Source organism: Juglans regia, chromosome 5 (assembly GCF_001411555.2).
Source record: "Juglans regia cultivar Chandler chromosome 5, Walnut 2.0, whole genome shotgun sequence".
NCBI lineage: Eukaryota > Viridiplantae > Streptophyta > Magnoliopsida > Fagales > Juglandaceae > Juglans > Juglans regia.
Window position 1 is genome coordinate 13,424,565 of NC_049905.1, and position 23,584 is coordinate 13,448,148.

Below are 23,584 nucleotides of genomic sequence, written 5' to 3' on the forward strand. Positions count from 1 at the left end.
TATTATACATTAGTGTTACATGATAGTAATAGTTAATAGTATGGTGTTTACATATACTAAATAATTATTGGTGAATTTAATCTATTTATATTATAGTATAAACATATTATTTTATAATAATTTGTTCATACTAGTATATTATTGAATTTAATTAACTATATAAGTTATAGTTATATAAAAAATATATATATTTTTATAAAATATGTACAATATCAGAGTCAGAGTCGGTATATCTCATCAAGGACGATAAAATCCTTTTTATTATATACGCAGCATGCTCCTTATGATCACCTGATTCACCTTGATTCCCTCGCGGTGATCCCATATATGTATTTCTTCTTGCATGATCGTAGAAAGAAGTTTTTGTAAAGAAGCTAGACTACTAGCTTTAGATTATTCTCCAATACAATAAATAATACTGCTTCCTACAAACTGATAAGAAGCTCGATCATAAATTATTTCGGCCAGCATTAATGTCTTACCAGCGCCACCCATCCCATGATCAATTCCTACAAAGCGAACATCGTTCGATTCCATAGCCAATAAGTTCATCATTTCCTCTACACGGGGAGTTTATTGCAACAAGTTTCTAGTAATCATGACGCAGTGAGAATTTAAAATGGGAACTGCTATAGGTCCCGAATTCGGGACCCATTTTGTGTCCCGAATAGGCTTTTTATTTTTTTTCTTTTATTTTTTATGTATTTTTTTAATCATCACAATATTTTTTAAAAAAATAAAAAAATCACAATATTATTAAAAAATATTTTTTTAATCACTCAATAAAAAAAAAAAATTACATTCGGGACACAAATTCGGGACCCAAAGCATTTCCCATCTAAAATTCAACTCAATAGATACAATACCACTGATTTCTTCTATAATTGTTGCTTCGTACCTCTAAATTTATAGACCGATTAATATTGACGAGACTTGAATTGATAGAATATTTATCTTTGTTTATTAGAGAAATCTAAGCTCTTTAATTCATACTTTACTATTTTCCCTCTTAGCAACACTTGAGCTGTCGAACCAAAACCAAACAATGTAAACATTTTAAAAATTATAATTGTCATAAGTAGAATATATATAGATAGATAGATGTTAATAACAGCCCTAATGACAACAGTAGTGTTAAGTACTAGATTATTAAGGCTTCATTTGGATGTTAAGATGAGATATTGAAATGAGATGAGAAATTTGTAAATAATAATAAAATGATTTGAGTGATCGAAGATCGATGTTTTATACGATTTTGAGAAAAGAGATAAAAAAAACTTGAATTCAAATATTATAAAATCAAAATATTGTTAGATTATAATTTTTTAATATTATACACTACAAGAAAAATAGCATTTGTGATGGATTACTTACGATAAGAATGACTATTTGCAAAAAAACAAATTCATTTTTTGCAAGAAAAATTAAATAACTGACTAGAAATAAGTAATTTTGTTGTAGTGTTATTTTTAATATAAAGTTAAAATATTCTGAGAGAGAAAATAGCTTCCATTGCCAATTCACAACATAATCATAAGCGAACTACTAGAATTTTTATTTTTCTGATAACGAAGGCAGCGATTGCACAGAATAAAGAAGGTGAAGTACTTAAATCTTAGATAAATAAAGGCAAAAGTTTGTCATATAAAAATGATAGGCATGAGAATACAAAAACTTGCAGAGCTTTAATCATGTAGAATACTTGATAGGGCGTGAGCGCATGCAGCCACATAAAGCGAGAGATTTTTCCCTTCTATATATCAATATTGCTTGTTTAAAATCAGCAATATTGCTTTTGCACGGATTTCTTTTTCCTCTCGAGGGCTCCCTGAGTAGAGGCTTCCTACCTGCCCTGTGCAGGACTAACTTTTTTATTTTTTATTTTTTTTACCTATTTGTGTGGTAGTGTGTGTGGAAACTATGGAGAAAGATCTTGAGAAGATGTGTGGAAAACTATCCCTGACTGATCAGGAAGAGGAAGTCGTGGTAGTGGATGAAGAGTCTCTAGATGGTGTGCTAGGTAGAAGTGAAAAATGTCTGTTGTTTAAACTGTTCACTGATAAACAGTTTAATAAGGAGGCGTTTAAGAGTACTATGAAGCGTCTATGGCGCCCTGGTAAGTCTATCTCCATTCGAGATGTTAGTGCTAATCTATTTATTGCTAAATTTGAGGATCCATGGGATAAAGAATGCGTTTTTAGAGAGGGACCTTGGGCTTTTGATAAGCACTTGGTTCTCACAAATGAGGTGGATGGGTTGCAGCAGGTACATCAGGTTACTTTCCCTGAGGCGCTCTTCTGGGTTCGTATCCATGATCTCCCGATTATGGCTAGGAACTGGAAGATGGGACACATAGTAAGGAAGGAAGTTGGTAGTGTGGTGGAGGTCGATTTGGAGAAGGATGCACTGGCCTGGGGGGAGTACCTACGTATCAGGGTAAAGTTGGATGTTACTAAGCCCTTGTTACGTGGTAAGAAGGTTTGTGTGGGATCTTCAAATCCCTTCTGGGTTCGGTTCTCTTATGAACGACTTCCAAATTTTTGCTACATATGTGGTACACATGGTCATAATCATAAGGAGTGTAATCAGTGGAGGCCATTGATGGACAAGTTTTCAGTCTCTGAGTTTCCATATGGTCCCTGGTTGCATGCAGGGAACTTTGGCGAATATAGAGGACCTATACACAGGAGGCAGAGAAACCATGATGGTAGTAGTTCTCCGATGAAACATGGGCCAGACCAGTCTACTGGAGAATCTTCGAGTGATCGAAACGTAACTGCTTCCGAGGATAACGTGGGAGCGGCAGATATTGTGGAGGAAAGTTTGGATAACGGCCAAGCTGGTGATAATTGTCAGGTTCCGTTACTAGATATTCGCAAGGTGGCTTCTGTAACTGATGCGGATAAGGTGGCGAGTAGTTTGGCAACTGATCAAAGTCACGATAAGATGAAACTAGTAACTGATGAGGGTGTAATGGAGAGTTGCATGGCAACAGAGCAAAGTCAACAAAAGTTGAAATTTGTAACTGCTGTGAAAGTTAAGGGCCATGCAGTTGCATCTCGACAGAAGGGTATTTGTGACATTTCAACAGTGAAGGCTAACATTTCCCAGGATGCGGTGGTGGCTAGAACACAGCCCCACCGAGCTCAATGAAGATCCTTAGTTGGAATACACGAGGGCTTGGGAACCCTCATGGTATTCGTACTCTTGCTGATTTACTCAGAAGAGAAGATCCCGATGTTTTGTTTTTGCAAGAAACAAAACTGAATGCTGCAAAAATGGAATTCTATAGAGTTAGATTTAAGTTTAATTGCTGCTTAACTGTTGATGCGGCTGGTAGAAGTGGGGGCCTTGCTTTATTATGGAAGCAAGATGTGCCTCTGTCCATTTTGAGTTATTCAGCATCACATATTGATGCTATGGTAACTGACATGACACGAACCTGGTACATGATAGGTCTATATGGTCAACCTGATACTGCAAGACGGATGGAAACTTGGAATCTACTAAGAAGTTTGAGGAGGTATCCTGAGGAGGCTTGGCTTGTATTTGGAGACTTCAATGAAATTTTATCAGTACAGGAAAAATGGGGGGGAAGAGATCGACCACAACAGCAAATGGTTGATTTCCAACAAATGATTTTAGATTGTGAGTTAAGGGACCTTGGTTTCTGTGGTCCACAATATACTTGGTGCAATGGTAGACAAGATATGGCTCGTGTTTATGAGAGACTGGATAGATTCCTTGGAAATGTATCTTGGTGTAATCTGTTCACTAGAGCCTCAGTCACTCATGGTTCTATCTCTTATTCTGATCACCTCCCACTATGGATTGAGCTGGAGGGCCCCCAGTCAAGACGAGGAGGTGCTAAGCCTTTTAGGTTTGAGGCAATGTGGATTGGTGAAATTGAATGTTCAAGAATTATACAGCAGGAGTGGCTTGCTGCAGTTTCCTCAAATGGAATGCAGGGTGTTATGGACTTTATTTATAGTTGTAGCAGTAAGTTACAAAGGTGGAACAAATCAAAGTTTGGTAAGGTCCAGGTCAAGCTGAAAGAAGCAAAGCACAAACTCTTCATGGAACAAAGTAAGGATCCAACAGCATTAAATACAAAGGAGATTGATGAAGCTTTAGTTGAAGTTCAGAAATGGATGGAGAGGGAGGAGATAATGTGGAAACAGAGATCAAGAGCTCTATGGTTAGCAGAAGGGGATCAGAATACTAAGTTTTTCCATGCTAAAGCATCTCAAAGAAAGAGAAAGAATGGCTTATCAAAACTAATGGATGCCAGTGGCTGTTGGCAGGAGGGAGAACATTGTGACAGACTAATTGTTAATCACTTTTCTTCCTTGTTTACTTCTGCAGGATCTAGAGATCAGGAAGTGATTCTTGATAAAATGGAGAGGAAGGTCTCAAATGAGATGAATGTCGAACTTATTAAACCCTTCACAGCTGGTGAAGTTCTTCAAGCATTGAAAGAGATGCATCCCAACAAAGCACCAGGGCCTGATGGTATGCCACCTCTCTTTTTCCTGAAATTTTGGCCTGACATTGGTACATCCATTACAAATGCTGTTCTACAAGTTTTGAATCATGGAGAAATGCCTCAAGCTCTCAATCACACTTTCATCACTCTGGTCCCTAAGAAGAAGAGTCCTCAAACAGTAAATGACCTTAGACCAATTAGTTTATGTAATGTTACATATAAACTAATTTCTAAGGTCATTGCTAATAGAATCAAGCAAGTGTTACCTGTGATCATCTCAGATACTCAATCCTCTTTCATACTTGGCAGACTCATCACGGATAATGTACTAGTGGCCTATGAAGTTTTAGACTATTTGAAGAGAAAGAAGAAAGGAAAGAAAGGTTTTATGTCTATCAAGCTTGATATGAGCAAAGCTTATGATAGAGTCGAATGGAGTTTTATTGAATCTGTTATGAGCAAATTGGGATTCCATGAGAAGTTAATTCAGCTTGTGATGATGTGTGTGAGGACTCCTACTTTTTCAATCCTAATTAATGGCTCTCCTACTGGTCTTATTGTTCCTTCTAGAGGGTTGAGGCAAGGAGATCTTATTTCTCCTTATCTATTCCTCTTGTGTACTGAAGGTTTGATTAGCCTTTTGAGAGAGGCTGAAAGAACTAATGCTGTTACTGGATTACAGATTTGTCGTGGAGCTCCTAAACTGAATAATCTGCTTTTTGTAGATGATAGCTTGATTTTCTGTAATGCTGATGTGGAAACAAATGTAAGGTTGCAAACTCTTTTAGAGCAATATGAAGTTGCCTCAGGTCAGCAGTTGAATAGAGGGAAAACAACAATGGTTTTTAGTGCTAATGTGAATCAGCACAACAGGCATGCTATTATGAATTTGTGGTGCTCAACTCAATTGCAACACTATGACAAGTACCTTGGGCTACCAACTATGGTGGGCAGGTCCAAATTGAGGGCATTTGCAGGCATTAAGCACAAAGTTTGGCTCAAGTTGCAAGGTTGGAAGGGGAATATGTTCTCTCAAGGGGGTAAGGAGATCCTCGCAGTAGCTATGGAAATTCCATCTTATGCCATGAGTTGTTTTAAGCTTCCACCAAGGCTTTGCTCTGATATAGAGAGTGTGATGGCAAGGTATTGGTGGGGTCAGAAGCAGGAGGAGAGAAAGATCCATTGGCTAAGCTGGAAGAAGATGTGCAATTCGAAATTTGTGGGAGGCATGGGGTTCAAGGAGCTTGAGGTTTTCAATATGGCTTTGTTGGCAAAACAAGCTTGGAGATTATTGCAAAATAAGGATAGTTTATTCCATAAAATGTATGCAGCTCGATATTTTTCTGATGGGAATCTGTTGAAGCTTCTCTTGGAGGAAATCCTTCCTATGCTTGGAGGGGTATTTGGGAAGCAAAGAGGCTGCTAGTGCAAGGTGGCAGATGGAATGTGGGAAATGGAAGTTTAATCCATATTTTGAATGATGTTTGGCTACCTGGATTTAGAAATTTGAGACAAGCACTGGGATATGAACAGAGTACTGAACATAGTAGCCAGCTGGACAATAAAGTGTTCTCTCTTATTGATCAAAGTACTAAATGGTGGGATATTGCCAATGTTAGAGCTCTTTTCAATCCAAACATGGTGGAGGCTATACTTAGATTGCATCCAAGTCATACTGGTGCTGCTGATCATTGGCTGTGGGAACATGAGAAGTCAGGTTCTTTTTCTGTCAAAAGTGCTTACAGTTTCTTTAAAACTATCTTGCAATCAGAACATGGGGAATCCTCTAATGGGGCTGTGATGAAAAAATTCTGGACTGCTCTATGGAAGTTACAAGTTCCTCATAAAGTTAAGGTTTTTGCATGGAGGGCGTGTAAGGATTGTTTATCAACAAAGGCAAACCTAATCAAAAGAAAACTGGACATTGAAGGAAAATGTTGCTTTTGTCAACATCCATTAGAGGATTTGAGGCATGTGCTGATATTATGCCCTTCCACCTATGGTTTTTTAAGGAGTAGGTTTGTTGTTTTCCAAAATGGTGACCAAATCAGCTCTTTTCTCACTACTGCAATGGATATTTTATTCAAGGGCAATTCTGAGGATCTGTCGGATTTCTTCTTGATGGTTTGGGCTTTTTGGTTCAGAAGGAACAAAATGGTTCATGAACAGATTGCTTTACCACTTCAGCAGGTTATTGGATTTGCTTTTACAAAGAAATTGCATAGTATTGTGGTTAGACAGCAGTTGGGGAACCATATTTCTAAAAACATGGTGTATAGATGGTCACCCCCTCCAGAAGACTCTCTTAAGCTAAACATTGATGGGGCTCTCTTTTTTGATTTAAAAAAAGCTGGTATGGGCGCGATTTTGAGGAACCATATGAGTGAAATTCTTATGGCATGTAGTAGAGTGGAATCTGTTTCTCTGGAACCAGAACAAGTTGAAGCTGTGGCTTTATTGAGAGGCCTTCAATTGTGCATGAGCTTGCGTATACCAAAGCTGATAATTGAAAGTGACTGTTTGTTCCAAGTTGAAGAGGTTAATAGATCATTTGAGTCAAATGCAGCTATACGATCTGTGGTAGCAGAGGTAAAAGGATTAATGCAAACTTTTCCTCATTGCAGCTTTCAACATTGCAGTAGATTCACAAATGAGGCTGCCCATCGACTTGCAAGACATGCTTGGTCTATTGAAGATATGCTTATTTGGTGGAATAGTGTACCTCCTTTCATTGAGAATGTCATTTTCATTGATCAACACTATTGTAACCTATCTCAAGGTGTTATGCCTTTATGAAATGAATGTTCTTTTCTATCAAAAAAAAAAAAAAATCAGCAATTGGAATTGAAACATCATCCATCATTAAGATAGCGCACGGTCTACTCACAAGTCGTGCGTTGGTCGTTCTCCTTTCATAGTCATCATCGTTATTAATAATGAAGGAAGAAATTTATTCTTTTTAAGATTATTGATATTTTTTTTGTATATGTATAATATTAATCGAGTTACACGTGTTTTTATAACATTCATTCACCTCATTAGTGGCCTAGCAAACAGTGGGAGATTTATGTGACATTAATGACAGAGGATGTATCCATTTCTTTCAAAAGTAGTACTATGCGGGACTTATACACCAAGACTATAAATAGAATTAAATAGATGAAAAGTAAGCAGTGTTACTCTCATCACAATGGTCGGATCTTAATCAAAGGTGCTAAATCTTGATTGTTGAAATAATAACGATTCTTCAAATACCAGATTCTTCAACCAAAGAAGTTGTGGGCAATCTTTCAGATGGTTTTTTTTGAACACCTTATCTTAGACCTATAATGTTCTTTTGTCTTACAAGATACTCTAAGTTGTCAAGCACTTATTTTATCTTTAGTTCTATTTTCTTAACAAAGGGTACTTAAGAGAATTAGAGATGGCTTTTCGTACCTTGCTTGTAACCAACTCAACAGTCAACATAATGTGTTGGAGCAAAGGAATCAAACAAAAAGGGAAACAGTAACGCCCCGACCCCGAGGGTCCGGAGAGTTAACTATAATACATGACAATCAATTCCAACATTTCTAAAACTCTTCCAAAACCTTCAAATCAAATGTAAACACTTCAAATTTAGTTAACCAAATATACTCGTATATAAAATCCTCAATATAGAAACCCCAAAAATTACCAACTTATCTACATGTCACTTAAACTCACATTTCAATAATGTAATTATCAAAAATAACCAATACTCATCGAAAACTTTCTATTCTTAATCCACTATTCTTAACTCATCTCACCCAATCCTTCATAGTCTTGATCCTCAACTGAAATATCTAAAAATCATCTGAAAATATTGGAGATAAGAGGGGATGAGTTATCAACAACTCAGTAAACAGATAACATATACTAGTATGCAAACATGAGCATTTACTGATTTCAGAATGTAGAACAAAACACTTTATTTTCAGAATGCAGAGTCAGAACATGTTATCAAAAATATCAGAGTTCAAAGATATTCTTATTCAAATTCTTTTGGCATAGCATAACCGACCACCATCGTACCAGAGTATCATATTATATCAGAGGCCATGTTTAACTCCTGTGGTAGGGTTGTGCAAACCCCAATAGCTAACCGAGCAGAAACAGAATGTGAATCTTCTCCTTATTTATTCTCGGAGCCCCGAGTGTGCACACAGGAAAGGCCACCAGAAAACCACTTTGTTTGCAAAGTGGGTGCACCAGAAACAGAACAGTTGGTACCAACCCAAACAGAAGCCACTATTAGCACCCGTGGTAGGTCAAATAGGTCACCATCCACAAACCACATCCCGATTCAAACTGTCATTCCAAAAGTTTTCAGAAATTACATCATATCAAAGTACAGAATATCTTCAGAACAGAATAGAGTTTTCAGAAATCACATCATATCAGAGTACAAACTATCTTTAGAACATAACATAGTTTTCAGAAAGCACAAAACATAATTTTAGGCACAAACTTTCATATTCGCTCTCTTTTGCACAATTCAGAAGTAAAATGAAAAATAGCTCATATCTACACCAGTCATGCCAGAAAATATTTTATTCTTAAACAGAATCTCATGAGTAATGCAGAACAAATAATTGAGATAGTTCAAATCTCTTTTCATAACAAAACATGCATATTTTCAAAAATCAACATCAGTCTATTTTATTTTTATGCAAATCTAGCATAGGAACCCTGCTTACCTGGACAACTTAGCATTTCAAAATTTTCCTAAAAAATTCCGAGTCGACTATAAATCGTCACTTATAAAAATAATCACATAATTTCAGTAAGTTTTCAATCAATCACGGGTTTCGATATTTAAGCCTAAGCTTCTAAAATAACCTATTTTAATTCCTCAAAACTTAGAACCCTCATAATCCCAAAATATATCATCACTTCCTAAAATTACCAATATCCAACATAACCCACATCAAACACAAAACACAAATATTTAAATCCGAAACAGCCAACAAATCTCATAGCATATACCAATCACACAAACAACTCCATCATCAAATCCAACCGACCCCCATACTCCTCGGACTCAGTCCGGCAAAACCAACCAATTCACAGTAAATATGAGTTAGTGCAAAAATACGTTTAAATCTCAAAATTTCTTCGGAAAAATACTTACAATGCTATAATATAATTTTTTAAAGATCACGAAACTGCAAGAAGCGACAACGCAGCAACAAAACAGTGCCAAATGCATTGTGGCCGTGGGTCTTAAAAACTCACTTTTGAATGGGGACAAACGAAGACCCGAGATTGCTAGGGTAGGGCTTAGGGATGTTGGTGAAGCTAGTGATAGTGGTGGTTGGCCATGGGTGGCGGCGTAAAGGGTGGTTAAAGACCAAAAATACCCAAATCAGAAATGGGGTTGGGTCCATTGGGTTGCTAGGAGGTCGAGGATAAAGTGGTGAAGGAATGGTGGCCGGAGGTGGCGCGACGGCAGAGCGCGAACACAAGAGGTGCCGCAGCTTGGTGTTGCATGTGGGGGATAATGGCAACGCGGGAGGAGCTGAGATTGGAGGGGAGGGGTCGCCGGCAGGTGGGGAAGGAGGTGGGCTGGGCGGTGTCGTCGGACGGTGGCGCACGGCAGCCGGCTGGGGAGGAGACGCAACGCACGGGAAGAGAGGAAAAGAAGTCCTTTGCGCGTGGGAGAGAAGTAGAGGAGAAAAAGGAGAAAAGAAAATGAGGGGAAAAAGAAAAAGAGGAAGAAAAGAAAAAAGGAGGAAAATAAAAAGTGAGGAAAAGAAATGAGGTCCAATCCTCACATCTTGGGTCATAAAAATGTTCCAACGGAAATAATTTCAAAATAGCAAGTAAAATAAAATAATTCAAACGTAATGATTAAAATGAAAATAAATAATTAAATCCAACAACAAGTTAATTTAATATGAAAAGAAAATTAAATGCATAACAATAATTAATATTAAGGAAACATGTCAAATTTAATTTTCACAAATTAAAAATCATAAAAATAATCCCACTAAAATCTGAAAATTTAAAACAAGATAATCAATTTTTAAATTAAGAACGAATAATCCTTCAATTAAAAATACGGGGTGTTATATTCTCCCCCCTTAAAAAAATTTCGTTCTCGAAATTTGTAAAGTCAAACATCACGCTAAAGCAGGATACAAGATACAACCCAAAACACGCTCGAAAAGACCATACCATCAACAACTCCCAACAAGCATAAGTAATGTTCTCTCAAGTCTGTTTCCATAGATGATTGCATCATACTCGTATTAGTCCCTCAGTGGCACAACACGTCCAGTATTCCTAGGGTGGCTATGATATTTAAAATCTCATTTTTCCACAAGAGCCTTAATACAACATTCAAGGAATCCCAATGATTAATAGCTCTATTTGATAATCTATACCAACCTCAATTGACTCCTACGGTATAACTTCCAAATCTTCATTATATTCTACCTTTGGTAATCTAATGGTCACTGCCAAAGTTAACCATCAATAACATAATTGGTACAACTGAGTGATTGGTCTCCAACTACAAGTATCGCTTCAAAAATTCAAGTCACGACTAATTTCTCAAAATCAACACAAAATTTGAACTCCTAATTAAAACCAAAATATCACGCTCTTACTGCGTACTCTGATAATTCGCCACATGCATAAAATTTATGTCCTCATAAAAACAACACCATCGAGTACAAGGTGGCTCCAAACCTACTGACCAGAAAACTCTTATCACATTTTGGTAGAAAAATGCTTGATCTCCCAAAACCATAAATTATTTCACTTTTTCCTCAAAATCACCAAGAATGCCTTCTTGAATCTACACCAACTATCATCCTTAAATTGATATGGATCAAATCCCAAAACCTGCCATTATAACCCCGAACTAATAACAATCATTATCCAAACTAGATCAATACCTTCAATCTACAAAGAAATAATCTCCTTGAAAATCCCTATATCAATAACTCAACTCTAATCAACCTCATTTTAATGGTCACACACTAATCAGTCTCCAAAATAAAACAAGCTAGCACACCAAGCTTGTAGAATTAAAAACTTAAATCTTATTTCAATTCAGTCATTCGAATCTGTAATTCTAAAACCTTAAATTATACCAGAATCATTTTTCGAAATCTATCAGATCGATGAACTTATATCCAATAATAAAACAATCGACTCCCGAAACTTTCAAAATCTAAAATATTAAATGATAACAATCATTTCCTAAAGTCTGCAAAACTTTAAACTTTTGGTGAAATTCCCGTAAATCTGTCGTTAAAGTTTATTGGACTTACAACCTCCTATTCTAAAGCCTCGTGTCATACATCCACGAAATCGAAAACCTCAAATATCCTACTCCCCAAATAGATCACCCAGACCATGCCGTTCCTTTGAAACCTTGATATTATAAAAGCAAACCAAGTCGATAAAAGTTCAAGCCTACTACGCTAAATATAACAATAGTGTTCTCAGTCGTACCATCTTCCGGCCATAACTTAATCTTTAACCCACTTTTCAGTTTCGAACGAAACGAACAAAATAAAATAAACTTAATAAATAAAATAACATAATTTCAATTCAAATAAAATAAAATCAAACAAAACCAAATAAATTCAATTTAAATAAAAATAATAATTTCAAATTAAACCTTTAAACTTTTCTGGTACTGCACATATAGTTTTACCTATTCTTAGCCATATCTTTAACCAACTCATATAGTCATTCCTATCATCTCATATTGAAACCCAACATCGCTCTAAACTCCAGTACATCTTTAGAATCTAAACCACAAAAATCTAAACCTTAAATCTTAAAAAGATTATCTCTTATAGTCAACAAAGTAAGCTTGTCGGATCTAAAATCCCTAAACCTCAAAACCTCAAAACTCAATCATAAAGTCTGCAGTTCCATAAAATTAGCTCTTATTCTTTACAAATCCACACCTCAAATCTGAAGTTTCTTCCTAAACCCACGGACATCCAAAACTCAAATGTTTTTAGTCTGCAGAGCCTCAAACCTGGCTCTGATACCAACTGTAATGCCCCAACCCCGAGGGTTCAGAGAGTTAACCCATAATACATGACAATCAATTCCAACGTTTCTAAAACTCTTCCAAAACCTTCAAATCAAACGTAAACACTTCAAATTTAGTTAACCACACATACTCGTATATAAATCCTCAATACAGAAACCCCCAAAATTACCAACTTATCTACATGTCACTTAAACTCACATTTCAACAATGTAATTATCAAAAATCACCAATACTCATCGAAAACTTTCTATTCTTAATCCACTATTCTTAACTCATCTCACCCAATCCTTCATAGTCTTGATCCTCAACTGAAATATCTAAAAATCATCTGAAAATATTGGAGATAAGAGGGGATGAGTTATCAACAACTCAGTAAGCAGAGAACATATACTAGTATGCAAACATGAGCATTTACTGATTTCAGAATGCACAACAAAACACTTTATTTTCAGACTGCAGAGTCAGAACATGTTATCAAAAATATCAGAGCGAAAGTTCAAAAATATTCTTATTCAAATTCTTTTGGCATAGCATAACTGACCACCATCGTACCAGAGCATCATATTATATCAGAGGCCATGTTTAACCCCCCGTGGTAGGGTTGTGCAAACCCCGGTAGCTAACCGAGCAGAAACAAAATGTGAATATTCTCCTTATTTATTCTCGGAGCCCCGAGTGTGCACACAGGAAAGGCCACCAAAAAACCAATTTGTTTCCAAAGTGGGTGCACCAGAAACAGAACAGTTGGTACCAACCCAAATAGAAGCCACTATTAGCACCCGTGGTAGGTCAAATAGGTCACCATCCACAAACCACATCCCGATTCAGAATGTCATGCAAAATTTTTTCAGAAATTACATCATATCAGAGTACAGAATATCTTCAGAACAGAACAGAGTTTTCAGAAATCACATCATATCAGAGTACAGAATATTTTCAGAACAGAACAGAGTTTTCAGAAATCACAAAACATAATTTTATGCACAAACTTTCATATTAGCTCTCTTTTGCACAATTCAGAAGTAAAATGAAAAATAGCTCATGTCTACACTAGTCATGCCAGAAAATATTTTATTTTTAAACAGAATCTCATGAGTAATGCAGAACAAATAACTGAGGTAGTTCAAATCTCTTTTCATAACAAAACATGCATATTTTCAAAAATCAACATCAGTCTATTTTATTTTTATGCAAATCTAGCATAGGAACCCTGCTTACCTGGACAACTTAGCTTTTCAGAATTTTCTTCAAAAATGTCGAGTCGACTACAAATCGTCACCCATAAAAATAATCACATCATTTTCGTAAGTTTTCAATCAATCTTTCGATATTTAATCCTAAGCTTCTAAAATAACCTATTTTAATTCCTCAAAACTTAAAACCCTCATAATCCCAAAATATATCATCACTTCCTAAAATCACCAATATCCAACATAGCCCACATCAAACACAAAACACCAATATTTAAATTCGAAACAGCCAACAAATCTCATAGCATACACCAATCACACAAACAACTCCATCATCTAATCCAACCGACCCCCTTACTCCTCGGACTCAGTCCGGCATAGCTAACCAATTCATAGTATATATGAGTTAGCGCGAAATACGTTTAAATCTCAAAAGTTTTCAGAAAAATACTTACAATGCTATAATATAATTTTTGAAAGATCACGGAGCTGCAAGAAGCGACAAAGCAGCAACAAAATAGTGCCAAATGCACTGTGGCCGTGGGTCTCAAAACCCACTTTTGAATGGGGACAAACGAAGACCCGAGATTGCTAGGGTAGGGCTTAGGGATGTTGGTGAAGCTAGTGATAGTGGTGGTTGGCCGTGAGTGACGGCGTAAAGGGTGATTGAAAACCAAAAATACCCAAATTGGAAATGGGGTTGGATGTGCTCCACCGGTAACGGATCGGAGCTGGGGTTGAGTCCGTTGGGTTGCTAGGAGGTCGAGGACGAAATGGTGAAGGAATGGTGGCCGGAGGTGGAGCGACGGCGGCGCGCGAACACAAGAGGTGTCGCGGCTTGGTGTTGTGCGTGGGGGCTAATGGCGGCGCGGGAGGAGCTGAGATTGGAGGGGAGGGGTCGCCGGCAGGTGGGGAAGGAGGTGGGCTCGGCGGTGTCGCCGGACGGTGGCGCACGGCGGCGGGCTGGGGAGGAGACGCAACGTACGGGAAGAGAGGAAGAGAAGTCCTTCGTGCACGGGAGAGAAGTAGAGGAGAAAAAGGAGAAAAGAAAATGAGTAGAAAAAGAAAAAGTGGAAGAAAAGAAAAAATAGGAAAAGAAAAAGTGAGGGAAATAAATGAGGTTCAATTATCACATCTTGGGTCACAAAAATGATCTAACGGAAACGATTTCAAAACAACAAGTAAAATAAAATAATTCAAACATAATGATTAAAATGAAAATAATTAATTAAATCCAACAACAAGTTAATTTAATATAAAAAGAAAATTAAATGCATAACAATAATTAATATTAAGGAAATATGTCAAATTTAATTTTTACATATTAAAAATCATAAAATTAAACCCTCTAAAATATGAAAATTTAAAATAAGAGAATCAATTTTTAAATTAATAATAAATAATTTTTTAATTAAAAATACACTAAAAATACGAGATGTTACAAAAACCAACCAAGGAAAGACGACATGCAAACAGGTGGAACGATCGTTCAACATGCCATATACCATTTCATGCAATAATGTTGTCTGCTTTTTTAATGCATTCCAAGCTTGACTTCCCATCACGACTTGACGAATATTAAATTCACGTCTCTAAAGATTGGGGGTGTTAAGCTTTTTGGTTTGTTAGTTGGGCCTGCATTTTTGTTTTTTTTTTTAATAGGCCTACATTCTTGAAAGCAGCTACATGTGACGTCACATATATATTCATATTAAATGATAGAATACTATAAAGTACCGTATATATTTATTTTATATATATTATACTATACTAAAGTATAAAAGAAAATATAAAATCATATATATTAATAATATATACAATCATATATATAGTAATTTATTCTAAATACATATGTATAGTATCATATATATTATAGTACTAAAGTAAACTATAAAGGAAAATGTAAGATTATATATATTAGTATATATATTAGTAATCTATACTCACATATATATTCCCTCAAATATATATTATCACTACAAGAATTATGGCCTTTTGCCATGAGTTATTTTTCCATGACAGACGGTGGTGGCAAATAATCGCCTAATCACACGAAAACCATTCGTGGAAAATAAAACTAGCCTTTTCCCACAAAATTAACTCAGCAAGAAAAACTTTGTGGGGAAAAGAGGATTTTCCACTGAAACATTGTTTATTGTGGCGAAATTTGGTCGCCGCAAATAGTTTGGCCAGATATTTCATCCATTCGTGGTTTATTATGTTGTTACGACGAAGGAACTGACTTTTTGAGGCGACATCTTCTCGCCGCAAATAAACTTACTGGGTTATTTGGTTCTTGCGGCGTTATTTTCAACTATTGCGGCGATTAAAAGTCGCCGCAATAGATAATAAAATTAATTACCCCGTGTTTTCACTTTTTCCCATTTCCCTTTCTTCCCCCATTCCCCCCAACCCGCGCCGCTCTCGTCTCTCTCTCTCCCTGCGATTGCGAGCCGCGACCTCACGGCCTGCCTCTCGCTGCCAGTACGACCCGACCCTCTCCCCCCCGCCCCCAAACCTCACCCAGTCACCTAGAGCCAGTCCCCCCACCCATCGCAACCTCGCCCAGTCACCTCCGCCGGCCGGAGTCCAGTAGACACACTCCAGTTCCACACGGTGAGCCTCTCTCTCTTCTCCCTTCCTCTTCTCTCTGTGTAATCCTCGATGATATGATTGTACTGTGTAATTTGTGTAATTTGTGAATCTGTAAAATGTTAATCTGTGAAATTTGTGTTGATTCTATTGTGTCATGTGTATTCTCTGTAATTTGTGAATATGTGTATAGTGAATCTGTGTATATGATTGTGTAACATATTGTGTAATGTACCATCATATGGTTGTGTAATTTCTGCCTATGAAGAGGATGATATGCCTGGTTGTGTAAAACATATTTCCATAATTTTTCTCATAATGGAACCCTGCCTTTGTTTCTGATTGAAACAAAATATACTAGGGTGAGGACTGAGTCTCATATTATTGTTAGTTTTGGTCTGCTCTATTTCTACACGTTTCTCCTAAAGACAGATCCTTAAACCATTTCCCTTGTACCTGACCCTAAACCATTTTGCTGCATTTGCCCACATCCCTTCCAAGCTCTATAGCACAACTCTCATACTCTTTCTCCAATAGAATCATAGGGTACAATACAACAATTAGTTGGATGACTTCACATGTATCCTACCAAATCTCAAAACGGATTGGTATCATAATGCATGGTTTTCAATTTTAGTATACTCCATGTTAGATTGCTATGGGGGTTTATCTCTATACTTGGACTACCAACCAGATTATGTCTTAGTGTGTCTTAGGGACCAGTTAACTTACCTAGTTATCGAGTTTGAATGGAGAACAACCCACAGAGTCATGTGGACATTGTTCAACTCAAGTATAAATTATTTTCAAGCACATAAAGATGATGATGATATCTTTCATCACAACTATGAATCTCTCCCCATGCACTTCTCCCATACTTTTTTTGTGCTTGGCTTGGTAAGCTGCAGTGATATCGGTTGTTTGGTTTCCATGTCAACATCTTATAAATCACCAATATTAATGCCTCCTTTTGGAAAGTTGGGTAAATCTCACATATTTACCCGACTGTAGTGAGCTAGGGTGGCCCCATATATGTATGACAAACGTGCGATTTAATTAAGGTAACACCCATTAGATTATTAACAGGAGTTATTTGCCATGTCAAAGAATATAGAAACAAAAAAAATAATGTTGGAAGTACTAAGTTTGACTACATATATAGGCTTCACAATTTAGGGAACTTGTGGCCAATTAAAAGTTCCTATAAAAAAATAGTCATTTTCCAATGTCTGACTATTACATGATTAATGCAAGATGCCTAAAAGGCAGCGAAGAGATTCTGCACCCCAGTAATTAAGCCAAAACTGATAAATATAGCAAAACTGCTTCCACATCCATCAATTTCAGACTTTGATAAATTAACTCTTAACCCTCAAGCAGCTTCAAAATACAACAATAGTGCCCTCAACGCACGTAAATTATCATAATTAGTCAAACTAAAATTGTTACCCCACAACTATAAAATAGATTTTCAGCTATGTTGTAGTGGCACGTTTTCCTTGTAATTCCTGCTCGTCAAAAACAATGAGCATTGTCCAGTTTATCTATTCAGCTATTTCATGTCCCTTATTCTAATGTCGTTGAATTCCAAAGCTTGTCTCCAAGTATGGAGACTAATATTTACACTTTTAGTATTGCCTTGTCATTGCACTAAGTCTTCTTGGACCTAACAATCTCTCTTCTACTAGTTGGTCACCTGCATAAGATGGATAAGGCTTGGATGCGTATCGAAGATAGATTGCAATCCAATGAGTATGCTAAGGGTGTTAGACAATTCCTGGCTATGGCGCAAGCCAACACACCCGGATCTAATCACATTAGGTGTCCATGTAGGAGATGCAGGAATAGATCTTTCTACTCTATTCCCACCGTCGAAGATCATTTGTTCATCATAGGGATTGATCCTACTTATACGGAACGGATATTCCATGGAGAAGATGATCCTTTCCTAGATGCTACATTTTCTGACGAAGAAGCAGACGATGCATCTGCTTACAGTGACTACATTGATGATGTCGACAAGATGTTAGATGACATTCGTCATGGCTCATTTATGGATAATTCAGCTAGATATGAAGGAAATGCAAATCCAAATTATCAACCATCCACCTCGTATACTCCAATAAACCTTAATTTGGAGGAGTTGGTAGCTGATGCACGACATCCACTTTACCCTTCTTGTGATAAGATCTCAAAGCTATCATTCATCGTCAAGTTGCTTCAAATCAAGAGCATTGGTGGTTGGACCGTCAAGTCATTTGACATGGTGATAAAGCTCTTGCAAGCTGCATTTCCCAATGCTCTATTCCCTGACTCATATAACGATGCTCGCCGCTTGCAGCGTGGCTTGGGCTTTAGTTACAAAAAGATTCATGTGTGCCTAAATGATTGTGCCTTGGTTTGGAAGGAAAATGCATCGTTAAATGAGTGTCCTAAATGTAATGCATCTAGGTGGACTGTATGCACAAGTAAGCAACGAAGGATACTACAAAGAGTTCTCCGATATTTCCCCCTGAAGCCACACTTGCAAAGGCTATTTATGTCAAAGAAGACAGCCCAAGCCATGAGATGGCATCTAGAAGCTCGGGTTGACGATCCGACATGCATGCGACATCCAGCAGATTCTAGTGTATGGAAAGACTTTGATCACAAACATGAGAGGTTTTCTCAAGATCCTCGCAATGTTAGACTTGCTTTGGCGAGTGATAGGTTTAACCCATTCAATAACTTGAGCAAACCGTATAGCATATGGCCGGTGCTACTTGTTCCTTACAACCTGCCCCCTTGGTCATGCATGAAAGATCCATATACCATATTGTCTTTGTTAATCCCTGGCCCTAAGTCACCAGGGAATGATATTGATGTGTTCTTATGTCCTCTTGTTGATGAGTTGAAGGAGTTATGGGAAGCGGGTATTCATACCTATGATGCATATAGTGGGCAAATGTTTAGGTTGCATGCAGCGCTACTTTGGACTATCAACGACTTTACCGCATATGCCAATCTTTCCAGGTGGAGCACAAAAGGCAAGATGGCATGCTCTTCATATACAGTTGACACAAATTCACAATGGTTGGTACATGGGTGCAAACATTGCTATATGGGTCATCGACGATGGTTGCCACCAAATCACATTTGGAGATGGAAAAAGAATTCTTTTAATGGGTACGAAGAGCATCGACTCCAACCATCAAGGGTCGAGGGAGAGGAATTGCTAGAACAATTACGTGGGGTGTCACATGTCCAGCTTGGTAAATCTTCTTTGAAGAAGAAACGAACTCCCAATCAACTAAATTGGACAAAAAAGTCTATATTTTTTGAGCTTCCATACTGGTTAGACTTGGGGTTGAGACATAACTTGGACGTTATGCATATTGAGAAAAACATATGTGATAACTTGTTGGGAACTTTGCTCAATATTGATGGGAAAACCAAGGACTCCACCAATGCACTAGGGATTTGGCTAATCTTGGACTAAGAAAAGAATTGCATTTACAACATGATGGCGATCGTGTTTCTATGAGTCTTGGTTGCTACATGTTAAATTTAAATGAGCGAAGAAAATTTTGTGCATGGTTGTCAGAAGTTAAATTCCCAGATGGTTTTATCTCAAACATTGCACGGTGTGTTAGTGTTTGTGATGGAAAAATCAAAGGAATGAAGAGCCATGATTGTCATATCTTTATGCAAGCACTGTTGCCGGTTGTTATTGGTGGGATCTTACGGCCCGATGTGCGTCAAGCCTTAATAGACTTAAGCTCGTTCTTCAAAGAATTATGTTCACAAACTTTGCCCTTATCAGTGTTGCATCAGCTTCAAGTTAATATTCCTATTATCCTTTGTAAACTGGAAATGATATTCCCTCCCGCATTTTTTGATATCATGGGCACCTAGCCATTCATTTGCCAGAGGAGGCATTGCTAGCAGGACCCGTGCAATATAGATGGATGTACCCTTTTGAAAGGTATCTAGGGAAGTTCAAGCGGTACATTCGCAACAGAGCCCGTCCAGAAGGCTCAATTGCTGAGGTATATGTTCATCTCAAATGTCTTACATTTTGCTCTATGTATCTTCACGATATTGAGACTAGATATAACCGAGAGGAACGCAACAGTGACGTTGTTGGTGGTTCGAATGAGTCGAGAAACGAGCCTTGTTTATCTGTTTTCTCACAAAAGGTTCGACCCCTGGGGACAGGAAGCTCTAAGAAATTGTCTGACACATTAATGAGAAAGGCCCGATGGTATGTACTTAATAATTGCACGAAGGTTGAACGATACATAGAGTAAATACAACATACTTTTGCCGCTCCAGCATTAACTTCAACTTTATAGTACTTACTCTCCTAGTAACGTTTTGCTCACACATATGCAGGGAGCACTATAACATATTGAAAGAAGAGGACCCTCATAACATTGATCTTAGGCATCAAAGTCAATTCCCATCATGGTTCAAATCACGTGTAAGATACCAAACTACTTAGCATACACATGTTTCCCTTCTATATATAATGATGGAAAAATGATTGTTTTGTGTTTTCTTATGTCCTAGATTCAAAAGTGGAGTACAATTAGGCCAAGTGAGGTAACTGATGACATATATGCATTAGCATGTGGTCCAGATCCGTGGGTCGCATCATATGCCGGATGTATAATGAATGAAGTTCGCTTCCATACGAAAGAGCGTGAAAGGCATCGGCGCACCCAAAACAGCGGGGTGGTGGTTCATGGCGAGCACCATGGATCTCCTGTTGACTTCTATGAAGTGTTGCATGATATTATAGAATTACGCTATATGGGTTGGCGCAAGGTTTATCTGTTTAGTTGTGCTTGGTATGATGTTGGCGAACCGAGGAGGGGGATACGTGTGAGGGACCACTTGACAATAGTGAATACTGCTAGGCACATGTATAAAGATGAACATTTCGCCCTTGCAAGCCAAGCATTGCAAGTGTTTTATCTCAAGGACGTGACATTGGGCGGAAGTTGGCAGGTTGTACATAAGATTACAAATAGAAATGTTTACAACATTCGCTTGATGACTACTGTTGATGATGAGAATGGTGATGACGACTCGTCTGGGGGTGAAGCAGAAGATGATGTTTACACAGATCTCCATAACTATCCCCCTATTATCGAGAGTGAATCAGCCATGGGCAATCTATTGAATCGAGTTGATGAAGAGAATTTGCCCGTTGATCCAACAATGATATCACCTCGAGTCCCGTCCGAGTGTTTGGTCGATGATTCATTTATTGATGATGACCCACTAGACGCTGAGTTGGGGATGGATGACATAAATGACGATGATAACTCCAGTAGCAAGTCTGGGCAACATCTTCATGAGGAGACAGATGATGATGACGGTAATATTAATGATGTATTAAGTATGTTAATTTAAGTTCAAATTCATAAGGCAGGGATATTGAATTTAGAGCAACATGATATATAATCCAAATGTGTGATGAACAGTTGGGTTGCCTGCATCCACAGTCTCCCTTCATGCATGAATAAACCATGAGCACCAATTGTGGTACCATGCATTATTGTCATGATTTCCATTTCACAACCCATGATATCAGTAAAATGGTTACGTACAGGTTACTAATGTATTGATAACCTATTCTATTAGCTGACTACTATATACGTGGCTATCACAGACATCGCATGAGCTCAATAGTCGATATCGATGAAGGTGGGTGAGATGTAAGTGTAAGAACCAAGTTTTGTTGATAGCTCGGCAATACATCAGGTATTTTATAATTAACTACATGAGTACTAGTACTTGGACATTGTTGGTTCATCCTTGGGGGTAGGTTTTGCGTAAACATGTGCTTATCTATATATGAAGTTTGTGGATTCACATATATGTTTAGCCAATAGCCTCCCGGGGGAAACACGTGGGATTCGTTTATTATATATTGTATAAGTCTTGGTTGGGTATCATATGTCCAGACATGTAAGTTTAACAGCTGAGTTTAGATGAGTGTTTTAGCTCTAGGCTGTTGGTAGATATTAAATTTTACTAGGGGCTGTACAAAAGTGTTGTTTTACATTTAAGAAGAACTGTAACATGTGCCTATAACATGTTATGAGTGATGTGGATGAATGAAAGACAAATCTTGCATTGGGATTTTAAACTTAGGAAGCATATGAGGTTGTTAGCTACGTAAAGGAAGTAAAGAATGTCTCATGTGATTCTTAATTACATTGTGTGCAGATACAATGGTTACTTTACGCACAAGAGATGTTCTTGGTCCACCTACATCAAAGGACAAGGCACGAAAGTTGTTGCAGTAGGATGATGAACGATTTCTTTGATGTGCCAGCTAGGGGATATAGGAGATCCACGTGATTACCATTTGGCATTATTTCGTTAAATGGAGTAATATGGTCACAAAATGGGAATGATGTGTAAATGTATAAGTGAATAATATTCAAACTGCATGGCCATGACATAGTATCTAGATTGCATTCCAGATGGTTAACATTGATTGTCACAGGAGGTTGGAAAATTAGGGGAGACTTTTTGAAAAAAAGGTTGTGAATGCAAGTCAGGAAATGCTAACTCTGAAGGGAGCTATATGCAAAAACCCCAAAAGTATACATAAATATTTAGGTGTGGTTAAGCTGGGTGAACCAAGAATATAAACAAATCTCCTAAGCACACAATTTAAGAAGTAATATCAAAATGAAAGCAACTTAAACTTCATGCACAATAACATATTGTTACAAATGTAACATATGTTAATTTTTAATATATGTTAATAAAAATAAGAAAAGAGATGTCATATGAGGTTTTGATGGCTGAATCAGGTATTATGGACAAACCTATAAAAGTCAAAAATTAGTCATGTATTACAAATTAAATAAATTTAATATTCATGCACCTAAATCTTTTGGGACACTGTAGTATAATTTATGTACAAAGGTGTTGTGAAAATGTGTACTACGTTATATTATGTACAAATTTAATATTCATGTATTACGTTATATTATGTACAAAGGTGGTGTATAAATTATTAGGCTCAAAGGCAAAATTATATTACAAATTATTAGGCTCATAGGATAAATATTTTTTGGTAGTCAAAGTATAATTAATGCAAAGCAGTTTTTTATAAATTACAAATTAAGCCGTAATTGGATTGGTAAATATTGTAATGGAAGGTGCAAAATGAGAATTTTGAACCATAAGTGTGAATTCGTGCAAATGTGCAGAATGGAATAGATCAATTTAGGGGTTGTACAAAGAGGCGGGAGATATTTGTGTAAGGGC

General features: G+C 37.2%; 1 protein-coding gene across 1 annotated transcript; it reads left to right on the forward strand.

Moving 5' to 3' along the window:
• The first annotated feature begins 18,014 nt into the window (after positions 1–18,014).
• On the forward strand, positions 18,015–19,787 carry LOC118348434. The gene has a single exon (XM_035690058.1). It carries the CDS (start codon positions 18,015–18,017, stop codon positions 19,785–19,787), a length of 1,773 nt encoding a protein of 590 aa, XP_035545951.1.
• Positions 19,788–23,584: the final 3,797 nt, after the last annotated feature.

Coding starts and splice junctions, on each gene's coding strand:
- LOC118348434 (XM_035690058.1), top strand. CDS start 18,015: ATGGATAAGGCTTGGATGCGTATCGAAGATAGATTGCAATCCAATGAG.